The sequence below is a fragment of the Haliaeetus albicilla genome, chromosome 10 (assembly GCF_947461875.1).
Source record: "Haliaeetus albicilla chromosome 10, bHalAlb1.1, whole genome shotgun sequence".
Taxonomy (NCBI): Eukaryota; Metazoa; Chordata; class Aves; order Accipitriformes; family Accipitridae; genus Haliaeetus; species Haliaeetus albicilla.
Genome location: NC_091492.1, coordinates 2,759,401 through 2,778,915, shown reverse-complemented (window position 1 = coordinate 2,778,915; position 19,515 = coordinate 2,759,401). Strand labels below are relative to the sequence as shown.

General features: G+C 47.7%; 3 protein-coding genes across 3 annotated transcripts in view; 1 reads left to right on the top strand and 2 right to left on the bottom strand.

The window, feature by feature from the left end:
- Positions 1-1,937: 1,937 nt before the first annotated feature.
- Positions 1,938-3,864, bottom strand: LOC138687186 (protein FAM186A-like). The gene is made up of 2 exons (XM_069793150.1): positions 2,782-3,864; positions 1,938-2,705 (listed from the first exon to the last, which is right to left on the bottom strand). Exons 1-2 carry the CDS (start codon positions 3,862-3,864, stop codon positions 1,938-1,940), a joined length of 1,851 nt encoding a protein of 616 aa, XP_069649251.1.
- Positions 3,865-4,136: 272 nt separating this feature from the next.
- On the top strand, positions 4,137-13,891 carry MAP1LC3B (microtubule associated protein 1 light chain 3 beta). Its single transcript, XM_069793320.1, has 4 exons — positions 4,137-4,293; positions 7,208-7,263; positions 9,735-9,841; positions 11,953-13,891. Exons 1-4 carry the CDS (start codon positions 4,254-4,256, stop codon positions 12,125-12,127), a joined length of 378 nt encoding a protein of 125 aa, XP_069649421.1. The 5' UTR covers positions 4,137-4,253; the 3' UTR covers positions 12,128-13,891.
- An 898-nt stretch (positions 13,892-14,789) lies between these two features.
- The window catches only part of ZCCHC14 (zinc finger CCHC-type containing 14), a 55,682-nt gene continuing 50,956 nt past the window's right edge, over positions 14,790-19,515 (bottom strand). The window contains exon 13 of the mRNA XM_069793319.1: positions 14,790-19,078. Within this exon, the coding sequence (XP_069649420.1) occupies positions 19,023-19,078 (56 nt within the window). The 3' untranslated portion in view covers positions 14,790-19,022. The remainder of the gene's footprint in view (positions 19,079-19,515) is intronic.

The following is a 19,515-nucleotide window of genomic DNA, read 5'->3' as shown; positions in this document are numbered from 1 at the left end:
GATGTAAGCTCATTATTTCTTGTCTGAGACTCACTGCATGCAGAGAAGAGCTAATTCCCTCCTGCTCTGCAGCAACCTTTCGCATATTTGAAGGCGATATAATGTCTCCTTTCATTTAAGTCTTCTCTTCTTCAGACTAAATGCTTTGCAAAGTGTTCTAAGACTAGAATAAAAATGCTCTACGGGCTAGATTTTTAAAGGGCTCTGTTCCAGTCTAGTCACCAAGTTTGAAGGAAAAGCATTTTCAAAAGCAGCATTTTCTCACTAGGGATGGAGAATTGCGCTTAGGCAGAGCTGGTCCCAAAGGCTATGTCCATGCTGTCATTCCAACTGCGCCTAACACCTTTCTCAAATCCAGACCTGCCAACTGTCTGTGCTGTCGACACGCAGACATAGGCGAAGGCTGAGATGAGGAGGAAAAGGTCAAGCGAGTCTTGGTGTGGATCTAAGTTTTCCTTCTCACAGTCTCTGCAGATTATTCATGAGCGGAACATGTGATAGCCCAGCCTGTCAGCAGATACTCTGATTGTGGCTCTTCCTAAGCACCATATGGATGCTTTCAGCCTGAGCTGCAGCCCTGCTAACAGTTGGTAGCGTGGATGAAAACCGCACAACACGCAGCACTCGGTATTGTCAGCCCTGCCGCCGGGACTCACCTGTACACCCCAAAAACAATACTACGTGGTTTCACTGCGGCTTGTCCTCTGCCCACAGCTACAGAGCCTGCAGCAGAGCCTGAGAGAAAGCAATTCTGAGAGTGTGGCCCAGAAAATGGTTTTTAAAGGGCAGTCATTTAAATAAGAAAGAATTCTGTTGAAAGAGACTTTCAGGATTGCTAGTTTCAGATGTATCAGCCTTCTGATGATCATCCATGATGTCTCACCTGCTGTCTCTGGACAGTGATGTGATGGATAGAGCATTCATAGACCTTAGGGGTGTTTTTCTTTCCTTGGTTACTCACGCCTTTAATGGTCTCATCCTATAATTATACAGCCACGGGAACTGTATGACCCTGAATCACAAAATTAGGTAACGAATCCTCATTCCAGCATGTGAGCGCAGCATCACCCTAACTCCAATGCATCGTTCCACCCCCCAAAATGCAAAACCCCCGATAATCTCTAAGCTGGATAGAAAACGGTCCTTCTCCCTATACTCACAAGGACACTGCCGGCTGCAACTCCCTGTCCCTTCAGCCACAGAAGTTGGATTGTACAGCAGGATTGTGTAGCCCTATTGCTGCAAAATCGTTCTTGTATTTCAAAACACGGTGCTGGGAACATATGTGAGAGAAAGAGAAAGAAAGGCAGCTGAAAGTCTACAGCCAACAGCTTGTGTCAGAAAGCTGCTAAAGGAGGAAACAGTTGGGCATTTTTAATCGCGACGTGGTATCTGCAGGATGAACACGAGCAAACTTGGCTTGCGACTGAAATTGTTTGCGATCTAATCAATTCCTGACAAATGGCACGAGACCGGGTGGTGGGCTTCGAAGTGAATTGGAACACCTGCTCCTAAAATTTTGTTCCCCAAACGTAAACTTTACCACGGCCCTCTCATACTCATGTCTGTGTATGCTGAAGGCAAATCACTGAACTTGCACCTCTGCACGGAGGCAAAGTCGCTTAAGAGCATATGTTGTTGAGGAGGGACATGGTGGGCCACTCCAAGGTGGCCGTGGCTGTGTGTTGCTGAGGGGGAACAGGGTAGGGCACTCTGAGGTGGCCATAGCCGTGTGTTGCTGAGAGGGGGGCATGTCAGGGTGCCCCATGGTGGCCATGGCTGTATGTCACTGAGGGGGGACACTGGCTGGGCGCTCTGAGGCGGCCATGGACGTATGTTGCTGAGGAGGACATGGCAGGGTGCTCTGAGGGGGACATGGCTGTGTGTCACTAAGGGGTGACACTGGCAGGGCACTCTGAGGCAGCCACGGCTGTGTTTCACTGAAGGGTGACACTGGCAGGGCACTCTGAGGCGGCCATGGCTGTCTTCATCTGAGGGTTGACACTGGCTGGACACTCTGAGGCGGCCATGGCTGTCTTCAGCTGAGGGGTGACACTGGCTGGGCACTCTGAGGCGGCCATGGCTGTCTTCATCTGAGGGTTGACACTGGCTGGACACTCTGAGGCGGCCATGGCTGTCTTCAGCTGAGGGTTGACACTGGCTGGGCACTCTGAGGCAGCCATGGCTGTCTTCATCTGAGGGTTGACACTGGCTGGACACTCTGAGGCGGCCATGGCTGTCTTCAGCTGAGGGTTGACACTGGCAGGGCACTCTGAGGCGCCCATGGCTGTCTTTTGCTGAGGAGTGACACTGGCTGGACACTCTGAGGCGGCCATGGCTGTCTTTTGCTGAGGGGTGACACTGGCTGGGCACTCTGAGGTTGCCATGGCTGTCTTTTGCTGAGGGGTGACACTGGCTGGACACTCTGAGGCAGCCATGGCTGTCTTCAGCTGAGGGGTGACACTGGCAGGGCACTCTGAGGCGGCCATGGCTGTCTTTTGCTGAGGGGTGACACTGGGTGGACACTCTGAGGCAGCCATGGCTGTCTTCATCTGAGGGGTGACACTGGCAGGGCACTCTGAGGCGGCCATGGCTGTCTTTTGCTGAGGGGTGACACTGGCTGGGCACTCTGAGGCGGCCATGGCTGTCTTCAGCTGAGGGGTGACACTGGCTGGGCACTCTGAGGCAGCCATGGCTGTCTTCAGCTGAGGGGTGACACTGGCTGGACACTCTGAGGCGGCCATGGCTGTCTTCTGCTGAGGGGTGGCACTGGCTAGGCACTCTGAGGCAGCCATGGCTGTCTTCGGCTGAGGTGACACTGGCTGGGCACTCTGAGGCGGCCATGGCTGTCTTTTGCTGAGGGTTGACACTGGCAGGGCACTCTGAGGCGGCCATGGCTGTCTTTTGCTGAGGGGTGGCACTGGCTGGGCACTCTGAGGCGGCCATGGCTGTCTTTTGCTGAGGGTTGACACTGGCAGGGCACTCTGAGGCAGCCATGGCTGTCTTTTGCTGAGGGGTGACACTGGCTGGGCACTCTGAGGCGGCCATGGCTGTCTTCAGCTGAGGGTTGACACTGGCTGGACACTCTGAGGCGGCCATGGCTGTCTTCAGCTGAGGGTTGACACTGGCTGGGCACTCTGAGGCAGCCATGGCTGTCTTCATCTGAGGGTTGACACTGGCTGGACACTCTGAGGCGGCCATGGCTGTCTTCAGCTGAGGGTTGACACTGGCAGGGCACTCTGAGGCGCCCATGGCTGTCTTTTGCTGAGGGGTGACACTGGCTGGGCACTCTGAGGTTGCCATGGCTGTCTTCAGCTGAGGGGTGACACTGGCTGGACACTCTGAGGCGGCCATGGCTGTCTTCAGCTGAGGGGTGACACTGGCTGGGCACTCTGAGGCGGCCATGGCTGTCTTTTGCTGAGGGGTGACACTGGGTGGACACTCTGAGGCGCCCATGGCTGTCTTTTGCTGAGGGGTGACACTGGGTGGACACTCTGAGGCGCCCATGGCTGTCTTTTGCTGAGGGGTGACACTGGCTGGACACTCTGAGGCAGCCATGGCTGTCTTCATCTGAGGGGTGACACTGGCAGGGCACTCTGAGGCGGCCATGGCTGTCTTTTGCTGAGGGGTGACACTGGCTGGGCACTCTGAGGCGGCCATGGCTGTCTTTTGCTGAGGGTTGACACTGGCAGGGCACTCTGAGGCGGCCATGGCTGTCTTTTGCTGAGGGGTGACACTGGCTGGGCACTCTGAGGCGGCCATGGCTGTCTTTTGCTGAGGGGTGACACTGGCTGGGCACTCTGAGGCGGCCATGGCTGTCTTTTGCTGAGGGGTGACACTGGCTGGGCACTCTGAGGCAGCCATGGCTGTCTTCGGCTGAGGTGACACTGGCTGGGCACTCTGAGGCGGCCATGGCTGTCTTCATCTGAGGGTTGACACTGGCAGGGCACTCTGAGGCAGCCGTGGCTGTCTTCAGCTGAGGGTTGACACTGGCAGGGCACTCTGAGGCGCCCTCAGCCGTGTACCCCGCAGGACCAGCGGCGGGGAGGCGGCGGGCTGTCTCCCCCTGCTCCCGCCCCGCCACACTCAAGATGTCGGCGTCGCCGCGGCCGTGCCCGCCCCACCGTGACGCTCGGCGTCAGCTGACGGCGGAGTCGCCGGTGGCGGCGGCGGGGGGCGGGCGCCGGCACTCGGAGTTGTTCGCTGCCGCCGCGCAGAGCTGCCGCCGGGCCTGAGGCCGAGCCGCCGCCGCCATGCCCTCGGAGAAGAGCTTCAAGCAGCGCCGCACCTTCGGTGAGTTCCCCGCGAAGGGACGCGGCGGGGCAGAATCGCTGACACCGTCCGCCGGCTTCCCCGGCCCCTTCCGGGCCTCGTCGCTCGGGCGGGCCGGCGGGGCAGGCCGGCGGCGGCTGCCCTCGCTGCGGGGGGGAATCGGCGAGGCGGGGAGGGGGCAGATCTCGTTAAGAGCCCTTCAGATCCCAACACCGGGGCCGGTTCCCGCTGACAGCGGGGGGGGAAGGGGGTCCGCGGCCGGAGCGGGCCCGGCCGCCCTGTCCCGGTCACCGGCGTCGCTGTGCCGCTCCGCCGAGGGCTGAAACGGAAACAAACTGTCTCCGGCTTCTCGGGGGAAACGGGAGTCGCCGCCTGCTCGGGGCTGAAATGGCAACAAACCCCGGCCAGGCCTCCGCTCCCCTGCGTGGCCACGGGGCTTGTTCTGCCCCGGTAAGGTGGGCGAGCCTCTCTGCCGTGGGGGGAGAAGCTGGAAGTTTTGGGGCAGGGGTCTTTTTTGGGTGTTCGGGGGGGATGGTGAGGGAGGTGTGGAGGTGGGTAGCAGTTGCTGCGCCGGGGCGAGCTCTGCGGTGCGTTGGGAGAGGGGTTTGGGGTAGGGAGATCGCCTCTCCGCATCATCCATTATTGACTGCAAAATTCCCAGGAGCCTGGAAATATCACTTTGCGTTGTGTGCCAGGAGCTGGGCCTGCCCTTCCCTCCCCGACGTGTCTGCTCAGGGCCCGGCTTCGTCTGCGCTATTGACAGGAGAATTAAGCTCCACTTGCAGTTTGGTGCTTGGTGTGGTATGAGGAATTCTCTACGCAGGGAGCTGCGAGTGGACTGGGATGCCTCCTATCTCCATTTAGTTATGGAAAACTAGCAAGGCATCGAAAAGAGCTGTGTAATGATGGCTGGGCAAATGAGATTAGTCTCTTTCTAGAAAGAAGAGCCTTGATAGAGCGGTGCCAACACTCCTTTCTGTGCTTAGGATGGGACCAAAGCAATCAAAGAGCTCAGTATCTCTTCATGTGTGTCAGTGAGGTAGGCTGAAATGCTCCGAGGGTAACAAGAACTGGCAGCGTAACCTATTTCTGCGTGAACTATAAAATCCCATACGTAAAATGGAATTGGTGGAAGTAATTGATCCAGATTTTCTTTTCCTTCTGCCTTTGGGTTAAAGTCAAGCTGCTTATGAGAGCTTTCTGGTGCACCCACCCTTGCCTTTGCTGTTCTGTTAAATGTAAGCTGTTCCCCACATTGAAGTGGAAGGAATTTTGATCTAACAGAGTCTGTGTTTAAGCTGCCCCTTTTCTTGGAGTCTTCCAAAACTGTTGTTGACCCCATCGCCTGTCAGCAGCCTCTATTGCAGGTATTAAGTTCAGCTAGGATGGCAGCCAAGCAGTTGCCACTGCAACTAATGTCGTCAGAGAACAGTGTTTATCTGTGGCTGACTGAAGCCTGATTTTGAACACGCTATATACAATAATCCTAATGATTTGTCCAGTTTATGTTTTTTCTACTCCAGGGAGTTCTGCTGAATTACATTGCTATGAAAAAAACTGTTTCAGTTGAAAAGTTAGTCAAACCTCTTTGCACTTGCTAGGTTGAAGGTTGATCTCTTGTACTCCCCGTATCTCTTGTGTTTCTGGTTAATCTTAAAAAGTATTTTAATTAGCTAGTAATCTCTGCCCTTGAAGTGTTAATGCTGGTCTGTAAGAGCGTGGCTTGGGCTGTGAGATGTGAAGCAGGATGGCTTTCAGGTTCTCGGTCTTGCAGTCAGGTGAAGGCTATGCATACTCCTTGCCTTAGTTCTGCTTGATTCACCTCCAGCTTAAAACCATGATTCACGTGAGTTGCATTTCCTTACTGGGCTTGTAAAAAGGCGCAGAGATGTATTTCATGCACGCAAACTTAATAGGGACTAATGGAGACCTGACTGATGTTATTGCTGAGTGACGGGACAGGTAGTGTGTCCTGTGCATTAGCATACCAGCAACAAGTTGGGCTGACGAGTGCTGATCTAAGCTCTTCTTCTCCCGTGAGCAGCACCTCTCCCTAGGTAGGTGTCTGTTAAAGCTGTGATGCAACATCCCTACGTAGGTGTCTGTTAAAGCTGTGATGCAACACTAAATCTTCTCTCTGAGAGGTGTTTATAAGATGGAGATGGCCTGGAAAGCCCCGACCTGCTCAAAAGAACTGGAGAGGTTAAAATTGAGTTCACTGAATCTGAAAGTAGGCAGGGTATAAGCAGATACAACTGCCTCTAAAAGCAACTGTGCCTGTTTACTTTGGCTCAGACGTGTACTTTAGCCTGGTTTATAATATCTGTGCTATTAATATTTATGTCTGAGGAGAGGTGAACTTCATCCTGAAAACTGGCACAGAGAGCAGTGAAATGTCTGGGTACACAAGAACCTACCAGCAGCTTCTGCAACAATGGGTGCGGCATAATCAAAATAGAAAACTGTAATTCGGTAATACTAGAATGCACAGCGTAAGCTGATGCTGCCAGGCTGCAGCTCATCTTAGCTCTCAAGTAATTGTTGACAACTTCCTTTTCTGGGATCTCGCAGGAATAGTACAGGATATTTAGTCATTAACTTGGGTGGTGTAATTTGATGCCATAAATTTATGAGATTAAATGTCTGTTTTAGTGGGCAGAAAATGAGGCGGGGGGGGGGGGGGGAAGCTATGTCCTTTAACATTTTCTAGGAGTCCCAGGCAGCGTGCATGCAGTACTTGTCACTTTGGGTTAAAGAGCAAAGGATCATCTGTCAAAGGAGAGGTTTTAATTGTGACAGTGCTGTCCCATTTGAAAAACTGCTTTGCCTGAATTTGCTTTTGTGGCTTTTGCTACTCTCTTCGGTGGTGGAAAAATAAGGTAATAACAGCATTAAGTGTAGATGTTTGACCAGACTTTTTTTTAATCTCTTGCAGAGCAAAGAGTGGAAGATGTACGACTGATTCGAGATCAGCATCCAACTAAAATACCAGTAAGTCAGGTTCTTTCCATTTTTCACTTCAATTTCCAGTCTCATGTTCTTTTAGTAGTTAGAAACCTGTAAAAGAGCTGTCCTGGTGAGACCAAATTAAAATTTGGCCGTTCAGGGTTGTTAAGCCTAGATTTCAGAACCATTCTCAAACTAGTAACTGGCAGCCAGTGTGGTGGAGCAAGGTGCTAGCTGGGGACTGGAGGAAATGGGGTTTCCTGTGTACTGAAGTTGCATGTTGCAACTTCAAAGAAAACCATGCCCCGGCTGAGCTCTGAGATTCTCCTGAGTGTTCAGCTCTTCTCATCCATCTCAGTGTTTTTCCTCTCCAAAAGAAGAGTCTGCAGAGGTGAACCAAGAAGAATACACAGTAATGTAGAGACAGATACGGCTTTCATCACCAATCTGTGCTGAGAAAGACAGAAACGCTTGCCTTCTGGGAAATGGGCCTTTGCTTGAGGTCTCCAGGTCTTTGCTTGGCTGTCAAACCCTTCCACCTCACCTCAAAGAGGAGATCAGCCCTCATCTTGTCACTCTTCTTTAGCTGGTCAGCTCCAAATGCTGCTTAAATATTTATTTTCTTTCATTTATGGCATCCTCAAGTTTACAAATGCAAAGCAAAGCATCCTAGGAAGCAAAAGGCAGGAATTGTGATGTATTGCTGATGAGTTCTTCACAAATGGTGGGCTTTTGCGTGATGGCTGTCGCTGCAGTACACAATAAATGCAACTGTCCTTATGGCCATTTGGTGGAACAGGGAGGGTCTCAGGACATTTTGGGGGGCAGAAGAGAGAACTTAATCGGACACCTCAGCCTTTGGCTCTCAGTGACGAGAGCTGATGAGCCCTGTGAGTGGAAATTCTTCTGTGAACAAACTGCTTGCAAACCGTCTGCAGTTCCAGTGCAAGTTCATTAACAGAAGCAGTTGTTGCCTCCATGCCAAATAGAAACTGAAAGGTTTTCAGCTTTCCTTTAGCTTTAAACTACGTCATCTCAAAGCTGTTGCTGCTGGGCGTGGGAACAAGTAATATTTTACAGCAGAGATTTTCTGACTTTTCTGGAATGTGCAGTTTTCCCAAAAGGCCCTTTCCTAACAAATCGGTTTCCTGAAAGAAGATTGCTTTTTCACCCACCTTTCACAGATCACTTAGCCGTAATCCCCAAGCTCTGTGACCACAGATTGAAAGCCATTGATTTATAGCAAAGCTCTCATTTTAAGTCAGCCATGGACATAATACTAGCAAAAATTCAGAGGTACCTAAGTAACTTGCTGAAGATGCAGTGATGCAAACTCCCAACTATGGCAGAGGAGGAGCTGGAGGCTTGCTGTTGTTGCCTGTCCATGTCCTAGCTTGAGTCACTGCCTTGTTATTATCATTAGCAGTTCTGGATGAGATAAGATGGCAATGTCACGCTAGATGGTAAATCCCTGCTGTGCTGTCAACATCCTTCATTTTGCTGTTGCAAATATTATCTATTGGTTATGGTCTACCTTTTTAAAAATAGAGCTGTCTTTTTTCCAGAATAAGCCAGCATTTATTTAAACTGGTGTAAGGAAGTCTTTCTCTGGTATAATTAAATTGGCTCAGTATCTCTTCACCTGTGCAACTTTTGAATATCAACACAGCCAGGCCCTGTGAGCATGGAAATGATCCAAGTGAATGGTGTCACGTAGCTACCGTTGATTTAAAAACAACAAAACCCACATGGCTGTGGAAACAGGAGTGCACGAATTCTGAGATCATTTCTTAAAAGCAGGAACTACATACAGTTGCTGGGCAGGATGCTTCTTAAATTGGAAAATCTGCAATTTCCTCGTGAATTAAGTAGTTACTACATAACAGTCTTGGCAGAATTACTGGTTCCTAAGCATGCTGTCTTGAGATTAAGGAGGAGGAAATTCTCTCCTTTGAGGCTTTATACCCTTCACAAGTAGCTTTCTCTCATGCATTAGAGTAAGCATGGAAGGTGGATGGAATAGCGTACTAATCTGGAGGTGTAGTTCTTAGAAAGGGATGGCCTGAAACAGGAGAAATTCTAGTGAAAACTGCTTGAGTTTGCAGACTTCTGTAGCAGCCCAAGCCTCTAGTCAGCCACTGTAATGCGTAAGAGGGAAGTGTGCTTTATCTTTTCTAGGGTTTCCTTGTTGCCAGGTTATTCAGTGCTAGATTAAATGGTTCCAGCAAATGAACTGTTCTAAAACCGCACTGAAGCTGTGGATGTGTGCTGTTAAATCCCTGTTTGTTACCCCTTAGTGCAGTGACTCTTGCAAACAGAACAAGAGAAGCACGTGAAGATAATTGTAATTGTTCCTTTTCAGATTCGAGATACTGCATTCACAAATGAAAGGAAATGGAGTTTAGCATAAATGCCGGTACTTTGCTGTGTTCAAAATGGAGGGGTGAGGTGAAGGCACCAGACACCGTTTCTGCCTTTCACATCTTCTGCTCCTTTCTTTTTGTGTTTCTTCTTAGGTGATCATTGAAAGGTACAAGGGAGAGAAGCAGCTTCCAGTTTTGGATAAGACCAAGTTCCTGGTGCCAGATCATGTCAACATGAGCGAGCTAATCAAAATTATCAGGTAGTATGCTGTGATTTCAGTGTAAGCTGCATCAACCTAAGACTATGATTCTTTGTTAATTCCCCACCTGCTGTATGCATTTGGGAGCTCTTTAAATGGAAAATTCATCTAATGAGCGCTTGGTATCATCACTAGGACAAATTCATGAGAAGGTGCTTTTCCTTTGGCTTTGCTGGAAAAAAACTCTGAAAAGAGCTGAGCTGTTAGTCTGCTTTCAAGAGAAATAACTGGTTCCCAGAGATGTAGGAGGAAGTCTGGGGCTGCAAATCCCTGTCTAATATGGGTGCTTCTGGCCCAGGACTCCAACACTTCCCGCTTGGCTATTTTAGGATGCCTTCTTGGTGTTCCGCCTGGGAGTCCCTCTCCAGAGTGCCTGCCTCTTCCCACCTACTGGAGGAGGAGTTTTGGCTCATAGCCAGAGCTCTGAGCTGTTGCTTAGGGTTGATGTTGGCATACTTTGATTGTGAGATGAGGTTTCCCTCAATGGCAGTGTTGAGGCCTGAAAAACACATGTTCAGACCAGTGTCTTTTTGTCCCAGCTGTTTGTGCAGACTGTGGCTTGAGTATTGCCCCGCTCTGGTGCTTGAGCTTTGCTTAAAACAAAAGGCAAAGGGGAAATAGCCATGGAGTGGAAGTTGTGTGGTCTGAAATTGTGGTCAGAAGTTCTGCTAGAAGTGCATTTCTCCTGGCTTAGAAGGAATATTTTATTAGTAAGAGTTCTCAAGCAGTAAACTTGGAAGTTAGCAGCAAACCAGATTTTGCTTTTTGTTGGTCATGGTGTACAGGGAGCTAGTTCATGGAGGCCACAAACTGTAAAAACTGAGAGTTGTCTCACATGTCCAAACAATTCCCTGCCTCAGAGGCTTGTACAAAAACTGTCTATCGTAAGCAAATCCCAGCTCTTAAAAGAGTAAGAAAACGAGATAGGGTTTTGGAAGCAGGAGCCAGATTGTTCAAGTCTTCCAGAATTTCTCATGAACATTAAAGGCCCTGGGCAAAAAGGTTAACAGCAAGCTGAAGGATTTTCCCAACCTTTTTTCTTTGGCTTCATTGTTAATAGGTGACTTGGTCCCAGCTGGACTTGGTCCTCAGCCAGCCCCTCTTGTGCATAGCAAAGCCTGTCCTTCCCAACCCTCAGCCAGCCACTGCCTTCTCTCAGCCTGCTGTCTCTGGAGTGATTAGAGCTTGGTTTTGGAAGGGTCCCTTTCCAGGGCTGTGGCTGGGAGGCTAAATAAATCCTTGTTTCCAGCTGCTGCTGCCCCTCAGCAGCGAGCGGATGCAGCAGGAAGCTTTTCTGATCTGTTGGTGTTTCCTTCTTTCTTTGGTTGCACCTCCACGTATCTGAGTTCCTCTTGCTTACTTGGTTTAGGAAGTAGTAAGAGAGCTCCTCTCTGCAAACCTGCTTTCCAGTAGGCAGTTTGGCAGAAATACCTATTTCCCCCCAACCAGAATGAATGAGCCAAGGGAAACCCCTCAGTTAGATGTTCACTGTGCCACGCAGCCTGTGAAGTCTGTTGCTCTCTGCCCTTCCCATGATGCTTCTTCTGGGAGGGAGGAGAAGAGGGGGCAAGATGTTCCAAAGGTTATACGCAGGCTGTTACAGAGCTGCTGGCAAAGTGAGTTTAAAAGGTCCAGGGCCTTCGCAGGGAAGCTCTGCCCATCCTCCCCCCCCATCTTCACACGGATCTCTCAAGGTCAGGCTGAGTTTACATTTCCAGTGAGATGCTGTTGAGCTGAGCTGCAAGGCAGAGGTCCTGCAGGCCTTACATGTTTGCTGGTTGTACAGGGATCATGCTGGCAAGGAGTACCTCTTCCTTTTCGCTTCAGTTTAATGCCCTTCTGGAGCGTAGCTTTTCCAGTGACATAAGGGCTTCTGTCCAGTGGATATATCTGACTGGACTTAGTAGATGAATTTAATACAGCTTTGAGGTGGGAAGCAAATGCCTTCTCCGGTGGCAGGGCTGCTTTGGGTGGGGACACCTTCCTGCCGTCCGTGCTGGAGGACTTTGTTTTGCCGTCTGTCCTAAAGCCTTTGTTAATGTGAGTGGAAATGCATATTCATCACTGTCAAACTCCTTCCCCCTTCCGCTCCCCCAAACTCCCCCCAACAGGCGACGCCTGCAGCTGAACTCCAACCAGGCGTTCTTCCTCCTGGTGAACGGACACAGCATGGTGAGCGTTTCCACACCCATATCCGAGGTGTACGAGAGCGAGAAGGACGAGGATGGGTTCCTGTACATGGTGTACGCCTCTCAGGAGACTTTCGGAGTGCAATCTTCTGTCTAAGACACGCAAGCGGCTTCTAGCCTAGGATTTTGGTTTACCCTTGGCCATCACCCCCACTCTTCCCCACATGCACCCCAGGGAAAGAAACGGATGTCACCTACGCTCTCAGTACCTTAGCATAGGCTTGCTTTAGCAGGTGTCTCATCTTACCTTGCCTTGTTTGTGACTATTAAACAGTACAGACGAGCACCTCCAGCTTTGAAACCTGCTGTAATATTCCACACAGGCACATTTACATTTCTGGACTTTATGAACGGAACCCAATTGTACATGTGACAATTGCAAATAAAGGGACACTCGATTGACTTTTAACAAGCAAACAGGCACCAGGGAGGAGCTGAAGTGTTTCCTGTGACAGTTTTCTGGAAAATCTCCCTATGATTCCTTAAAGCTTTTTTTTTTTTTTTAAATGGGAAGGCTTCTGATGAGAGCAAATACGTTTTAATGTTTTGAAGCAGAGCTTTGTCTCCTGCAGCTCGATCAGACTCGTGTCAGTGCTGCATTGAGTCAAGGCAAGAGCTTGGGGTGAGCTGGGGGAGTACAACTCTTTTTGTCTCCGTTTTCTGTGGCACCACAAACTTAGGAATGGTGCCAGTTTCTGAAATACTCATACCAAACACCACAGCTTTATTGTAGTTTTAGGAAGTGTTTAACTGTAAAATACACACCTGGACAGGTAACATTGAAATAAACTCCAGTCTGTTATGAATTTCCAACCCCTCTCTGTTCAGTGACACACTGTTCTTCATACAAGCACTCTTCCAAAAGCTCACCCCCCTCTAGCCCAGAGGTTTGCCATTCCCTTGCCCGGGCAGAGTGTCTGCTGGGAAAAGGTAGTCGAGGGACCCGCTGCCAGCACACGGGGCTGTCAGGATGCGTGCAACCGGCCGCAGAGTGGGCTGGTGTGATCCGAGACATGAGCGGCGCCCGTATCGCTCACGTTCTTGGGAGTGCCGCCTGGCCTCGCTGTCTCCATCTGCTCGGCAGGGCAGGTGCGTTCCAGCCCTCCAATGCGAGCGGGCAAACGGCTTTGCTGTACACACCTCCGTACTGAACATTGGACTCGGGACATGCCACTGGAATTACCAACCCACACTGCCTAACCAGTCTGTCACTTGTTTTGCACGTTACCACTGAGGCGGAGGTCAGGGAGAAGCGCTTTTAAAAGCAGCTCACATCCAGGAGTTGCTGTTGAGAGTTGACGAACAAAAGATTTTTTTTCCATCACACTGAAGTCTCCTGCCATTTGCACGGGGTTTGGAAGATCTTGGTGTTACTACTGTCCTGAGCAGGGAGGCAGCCTGTGCAGAGGAAAGGTATCTCGTAGGACCCGTGTTTTTCCTCTAGAGTCGTTGTCAAGTGAAGCATAGCAGGATGAGATTACTCTTGTATATTACGTGTCTGTGAACTAACTACATCTGTTACTGGAAGCTAACTTACTATAAAGGGGGAAAAAGAAGCAATACTACTGCGTCTTGGCACTCTAGCTCAGTAAGGTGTACAGTTTGTACCTATCTACACCTCTTTGCATGCATCTCGTTCACGCTTACTTCAGATTTTTTATTGTTCTTTGTGTTTTTACTCCAATGTAAACTTTTAAATGCAGCTTGTTCTATGTTTAGTTTTGTTCGTGTAAGAAATTGTTTAACTCATAACTGACAACCATACTTGTAATTACGACGTGATTGACTGATATTCCTGTACAAATGTTGCTTTTTTAAAATTAATACAGTGCTGATATGGATGGATTACATCCCAACTTAATTATGGCTTGTGTGGTTATTTCTAGACAGCTTTTGTAAATCGAATCTCCGCAGGGAAGGGCACAGAGGTCTGTTCCACCTGCTTCAGGGCGCACAAGGTAGTGAACTAGGTCCTGCTGACAATGACTAGACACTTGTACTGAAGCCTGTGGTACTGTTCCTCATTAAGAACTGGGAGAGGGAGCTGCCGCCCTCCAGCAGGAGGAATTTCAGGTGTGATTGCCCTGTAGAACAGTTCTGCTCTCTAGACAGGTATGGACCAGGGCGTGCCTGCACATGGACCAGTTTCCATATCCCCGTTTTGTTTCTGTTCCTGCTCAACCAACCTCTTCCTCACGGCTTCAGAACCCCAGCGCTCTTGCGAGCAGGACTCTGCTCATCAGGAATGACCCCAGGCGCCAGCCACAAAAAGTTCTAAGGAAATAGCGAGCTGGCGATTCCTTTTGCTTACCCCGATCATCAGCGCAGACATACCCTGCATGAGGGGCGAGCCGAGGTGGCTGAGCAGAGCCTGGAGGCGCGGCTGCTGCTGTCCTTCGGAACAGGGCACAAAAATTTCCCTGCTCATCCTCCCCCCAGCTCCTTCCTTCACGGTGAAATCGGGTACAGGCTTGGGTCAGCAGCTGGAGTCAGGCCACGGCCGCTCCCGGTAAGAAACCACAAGCGCAAACCCTTTCAGAGCAGCTCAGCTTCCTTGGATCAACCGGGAGCCGAGTCAAGGAGAGGAGAGCAACTGCAAGCACTGTAATAGATCTGTGATTCACCAGCAGATGTCTGTGGGTGGAGAGACAGCAAAAGTAATAAAAGGAGTTAAAAAAAAAAAAGTCCCTGCTAACTGCCAAGCTGGAGAAGCCTCCACACAGATGAAGCCCCTTTAAATTAAAAAAATACAAAGGGAGTCTGTTTAACTCTTTATTTTCCATACATTAAATTTACTCAGATAAAAACATTCTAAAAATGTACAATTTTACTTTTAACAAAGTATAATAAAACATAAAAATCCCAATACCAGAATACTTGACATTTACAATTCAAAATCAAATTAGCTGAATATTAAATATTTACAAAACTATTTAAAATATTTATAAAGTTACATGCACAATTTGTAATACTAGAATTGACCGAAGTAAAAGAAATGGCTCAAATGGGAGCAGGAGTTTCCTTCATTCCTAGTGGAAAGTTATGTCCAAGAGAAGCTGTTAATCTGCACTTGAAAACACACAGGATTTGCTTTCTGCTTCAGTACCAACACGTTTCTTGCTTACATAAGAAAAAATTTAAGAGAGCAAATGGGTAGTTCCAAGGGTTTATTACAAGAGATGGTGGCGAGCGGGGCGGCAGGAGGGTTACTGGGGCCTCAACCAGCAAAAGTGTTTTCTAGACTCTTGTGAGTGCTCAATACATGGATTTCTGTCCAGATTTGCCCACATCCATCTCATTTATAACAGGCGTTCTAGACTACCCCGAATCCACAGCTCCGAGTGTCTGTGACCTCCAATAAACAAATAGCTAACCCATATGCAGGGGTTTCCGATGATGTCATTTTTATTTTGGGGAGGAGTGTCGCTCTGCTGAATACCACAGACTACACTGAATTTTTGAGTACCTTCACCCTGAAGCTTGCCAGCGAGAAGGAGCATGAAACAGAACTCTGGGTAACGGTAAAGGTCTAGTGTTAGACTGTTATTTTTGGAAGTCTGGCACTTAATTTGCCAAGATTTAATGACCGTAGCATGAAAAAGTTTCACAAAAAGTGGAGTGTGACATGCTGTTTTAAGGAAAAGTATTGTGGAACTCTGATCCAAATACCTCGCTTGCTAAAATGAGGCTTCCCTCTTCACTCTCCTGCTGTTTAGCGTCAAGCCTGGCATATCTATTAATGCTTAATTTGCAGACTGCCAGCGCGAGGAGGAGTTTGCTGGAAATTCCATCCTGTTTCGAGTACTTCCATCACCAACACTCCCAAACGGAAAACACTTCTGAAACTGCACCACACGTCGCTCACTCCCCTGAGGGAAGACTCATCGCTAACTTCTCCATGCCCCTGCAGCGAGATGACTTGGGATTCCCTTCTGTCTTACACCTAAAAATCATTTCTATTCCACAGCAAAATCCATTTTGAGAACTAATTCTTTTTATACTTTCAGGACAAAGATAGCAATAAATAGCATTCTTTGAAATCTCCATCTTTCAATGTATAAAAATAGGCTTCAAGGACTGGTTCTTTCAGCCAGTGAAGCTGGAACTACTATTCTAAAACAAGCTGCCTTACTTTTCGGGGGTAAAAAGATGGATTTGTGCCTTTTAAAAACAGGTTAAGTATTCTTCTATGGAACTAAAGTGCTCTATTCAGACTTACCAACTTTGGTGGTTCTTGGTACAAAGTGGACAGCATTCACTAGCAGATCTGAAGCCACAACTCGCTCTGATGGAGGGAAGGCTCTGCAACTGCTGCTGGCTCACCAAACATTTCTCCATTACACTCATGTTGCTTTAAGGTACTCAAGACTTCTGAATTTGAACTTACTCTAAAACCAGACTTCACCATTTAAAAACGTTACCTAAAAGTACACATAAGCCACTTTAAGAAACATCAGCCTTAACTTTACACAAAGGAAACAATCCCAAAGAAAGCTCTGAAGAAAGGAATGAAACAGTTTGCTGGACAGAAGTTCAGTTTTACAGTCCTTTTGTTATGGTTTCAACTCTGTGATGAATATTAGACGAGACTGTGTGCCCAGCCTTGGGCATTAAAACAAAATGAAACTGGTACAGATTTTTTTTTTTGCTGTTGATTTTTGCTATTTTGAGAGGGTTTTTAACACTTGCACGTGTGTTGAAATACAGTTTATTTAAATACAATTCAGTTTTAAAACATTGTTTTAAAAAAAGTGGAAAGAAAAAAAAAGAAAAATAATGTTAAGGTTTGGCTTTCAGCACATGTTCCAGGCCACTGGAGAGACCCTCAAAGCTGGAAATAGTAAACATCGTCACTGAAAACTGCACGTTTCCTTCAGCGTAATACAGTATGACAGATTGTTCCTACCATTGTCTCAAGCTCATTAAGGCAAAGTAAATTGCATTGTCAGTTTTCATCACTTTAGTGTTGTAGGTCTGAAGGTTGTTCATTAGAACACAGGTAACCTCCTCAAACGTAGGCAGAGCGAACAGAAGCGTTTCAACAGTGTGTGCAATACTGCGGGTAGTGTGAGCTGGGCTGAGGATACACAAATCTGGTGGGTTTTTTTTTTCATTGCATAGGAATAAAAAAATATCTTTTTTTAAAACCAAACGTTATGCAAATTTAAATTTTGGTTTCCACGAAGCCAAATCCGCTATGAGCTGCAGATCGCTACCTGGACCGAGTTTGGTTTCTTGCCATCTCACGTTACTGTGCCTCTCCGGTGACGCTCATTTATCCTGCTTGCCTGCCCGGCGAGGCTGACGACTGCCCACTGAGAAAGTGGGACTGAAGGATGGCCCAGAACATTTCTCTCTTATCAACATGGTCCAGGAAGGTCTCGACTGTCAAGCTACTGTGTTACCCCCTCACACTGATGTTTCATTACTAAGGCCCGATCTCCTCGGGGCAGCTCTGCACCACTTCAAAACCTTCTCAGATATGACTTCCCTCACTTCCAAGTGAAAGTCAGCTGCGCCACTACAAATACTATTCATCCTGGTGTGGTTTAAATTGGTGTAAGAAATACCTCCAAGTGTAAACAAGGCTTCAGACTTTAAAGGTGTCTTCCAAATTACAGTATGCAAATATCTCTATGTCAGACATTTTAAAGAGAAGGCCTCACCCATTTAATGCCGTCAAATTCCTCGGGTGAGCCATGAGGATTAGTATCTTCTTTCAACCAGACAGGACCAAACTGTTTCAAATTAGCAGTTCAAGATTTGTTTGGCTTCCTCTCAAGTCCTAATTTAGATTTGTCACCCACAAATTATGTACGCTAAGTAGTTAACACCAAAGCTAGTCATCTACAATCTATTGCAACGAAGGAGGCTGACAATAAGTCCTTCAAAGTCTTGATAATAATGAAGTTTACTACCTTTTACATGTTTGACTTCTACCACTTCTGAATCCTGTAGCAAAAGCCTTGGGGTAGGAGTCAAAGGGTTTTTTTATATAAAGTAAAGCAAAAGCTTACAAACTCTGCTGCCAGAGTTCTTTTTCTTTTTTTTAGGATGGTTTAAAATTCATTTACAAAAGCAGAATAATAAGGTTTCTGTGAAAGAGACCTATATACAGTAACAGGACGTAAAGGTTGTTTTGTGTATTACAGGAAAATATCCTTGAAGCCTTTATGACTCTGGAGTCTCTGGGACTTGGACCCTTGGAAACTAAGTTTATTCCACTGCTGGGAACCCAGCACTATCTAGTAATAAGTGAGACAATGAAGCACAAGTTTGTTTCCAGAAGGAACCGAAACTGCTCTGTGTGTTCTTTTGAAAGGGAAAGGAGAGACTTACTTAAGATTTTTATTGTGTAGTTAAGTCACATAGCCTGCTGGTGCCAATTTTTAAAAGTTGGAACTTCTTTGCCTCTTGCACTGGTCTCAGAGTGACACTGTCTGCTAAAAGTGCAGAAAGCTTGAAGAGTTTTACATTCTTCTGTAGTGCAATCCTTAAAAATCCCAGAGATTAGTGCCTGATCACTTTTGAAAAAAAGTAGACATTTTACCTAGCCCAGGGGTGCCAAAGTCCTTCTGGCGAACGGCCGCTCCTACCTTCAGCCTCCAGCTTCAACTTCAGAATGTAGCTGCCCTGGAGTTAGACATTTCACCTTAGAAAGTCCACCTATGGCAACATTCTCCAGTAAAAAAAGTACCTCGGATGTTGTACTTGCAACAGAAAATGCAGCTGGCCAGCTCCACCATCCATCCAGTACGCATCGGTCCTATGACACGTAGTCAGAAGTTCCAACAACAAGATCCAAGCTTGAATTTGGCAATCAAAAATGGGTTTGATGCACCCCTAAGCTAGATTTTCTACCTAGTCTAATAAAGTAAAGCACCTTTGGATTAAAAAATACATTAAGCTTAACAGCAACTGGACGTCTCAGTTTTGTATTTCAATCTCCTTGTATCTCCATGGCTTACAGTATTTTCTTGCCAGATAAAATATCAGTCTGTGGAGTCAAGACTTTCAGAGGGAGGAGCGTATTTCAGCCTAAACGTACCTGGGGGAGAGGAAACAGAAGAATTAAACATCATCAACCTTCTCACATCTGTTGCATCTCAGAACTTTCTAAAACAACCTGCTTCTTATTAGACGTGTAACGCAATATTGCAGCGTACCACCAGCTTGCAGCGCCGCGGTGAAGCTGCAGAAGAGGCTGACAAGCACGTGTCTGCAGCTGGCGTAAATGAAAATCATAGCTTTACACAGTAAAACTCACCGGCTTAGATGTCGTTTCAGGGCTGGCAAAAATTCGTTTGGGATAGTTTAAATGGAAATTTAATTAATGAAATGAAATTCAGCTTAAAAAGACAGCAGACTACACTTCTGAAGTTCTCCGAATTAGGACTGACGAGGCAGTGTTGTTTCTTGCCCACTGGCTACTATCAAAATATTAGCCACAGAAACTCCACTAATTAGTTACATTTTAGCACTGCT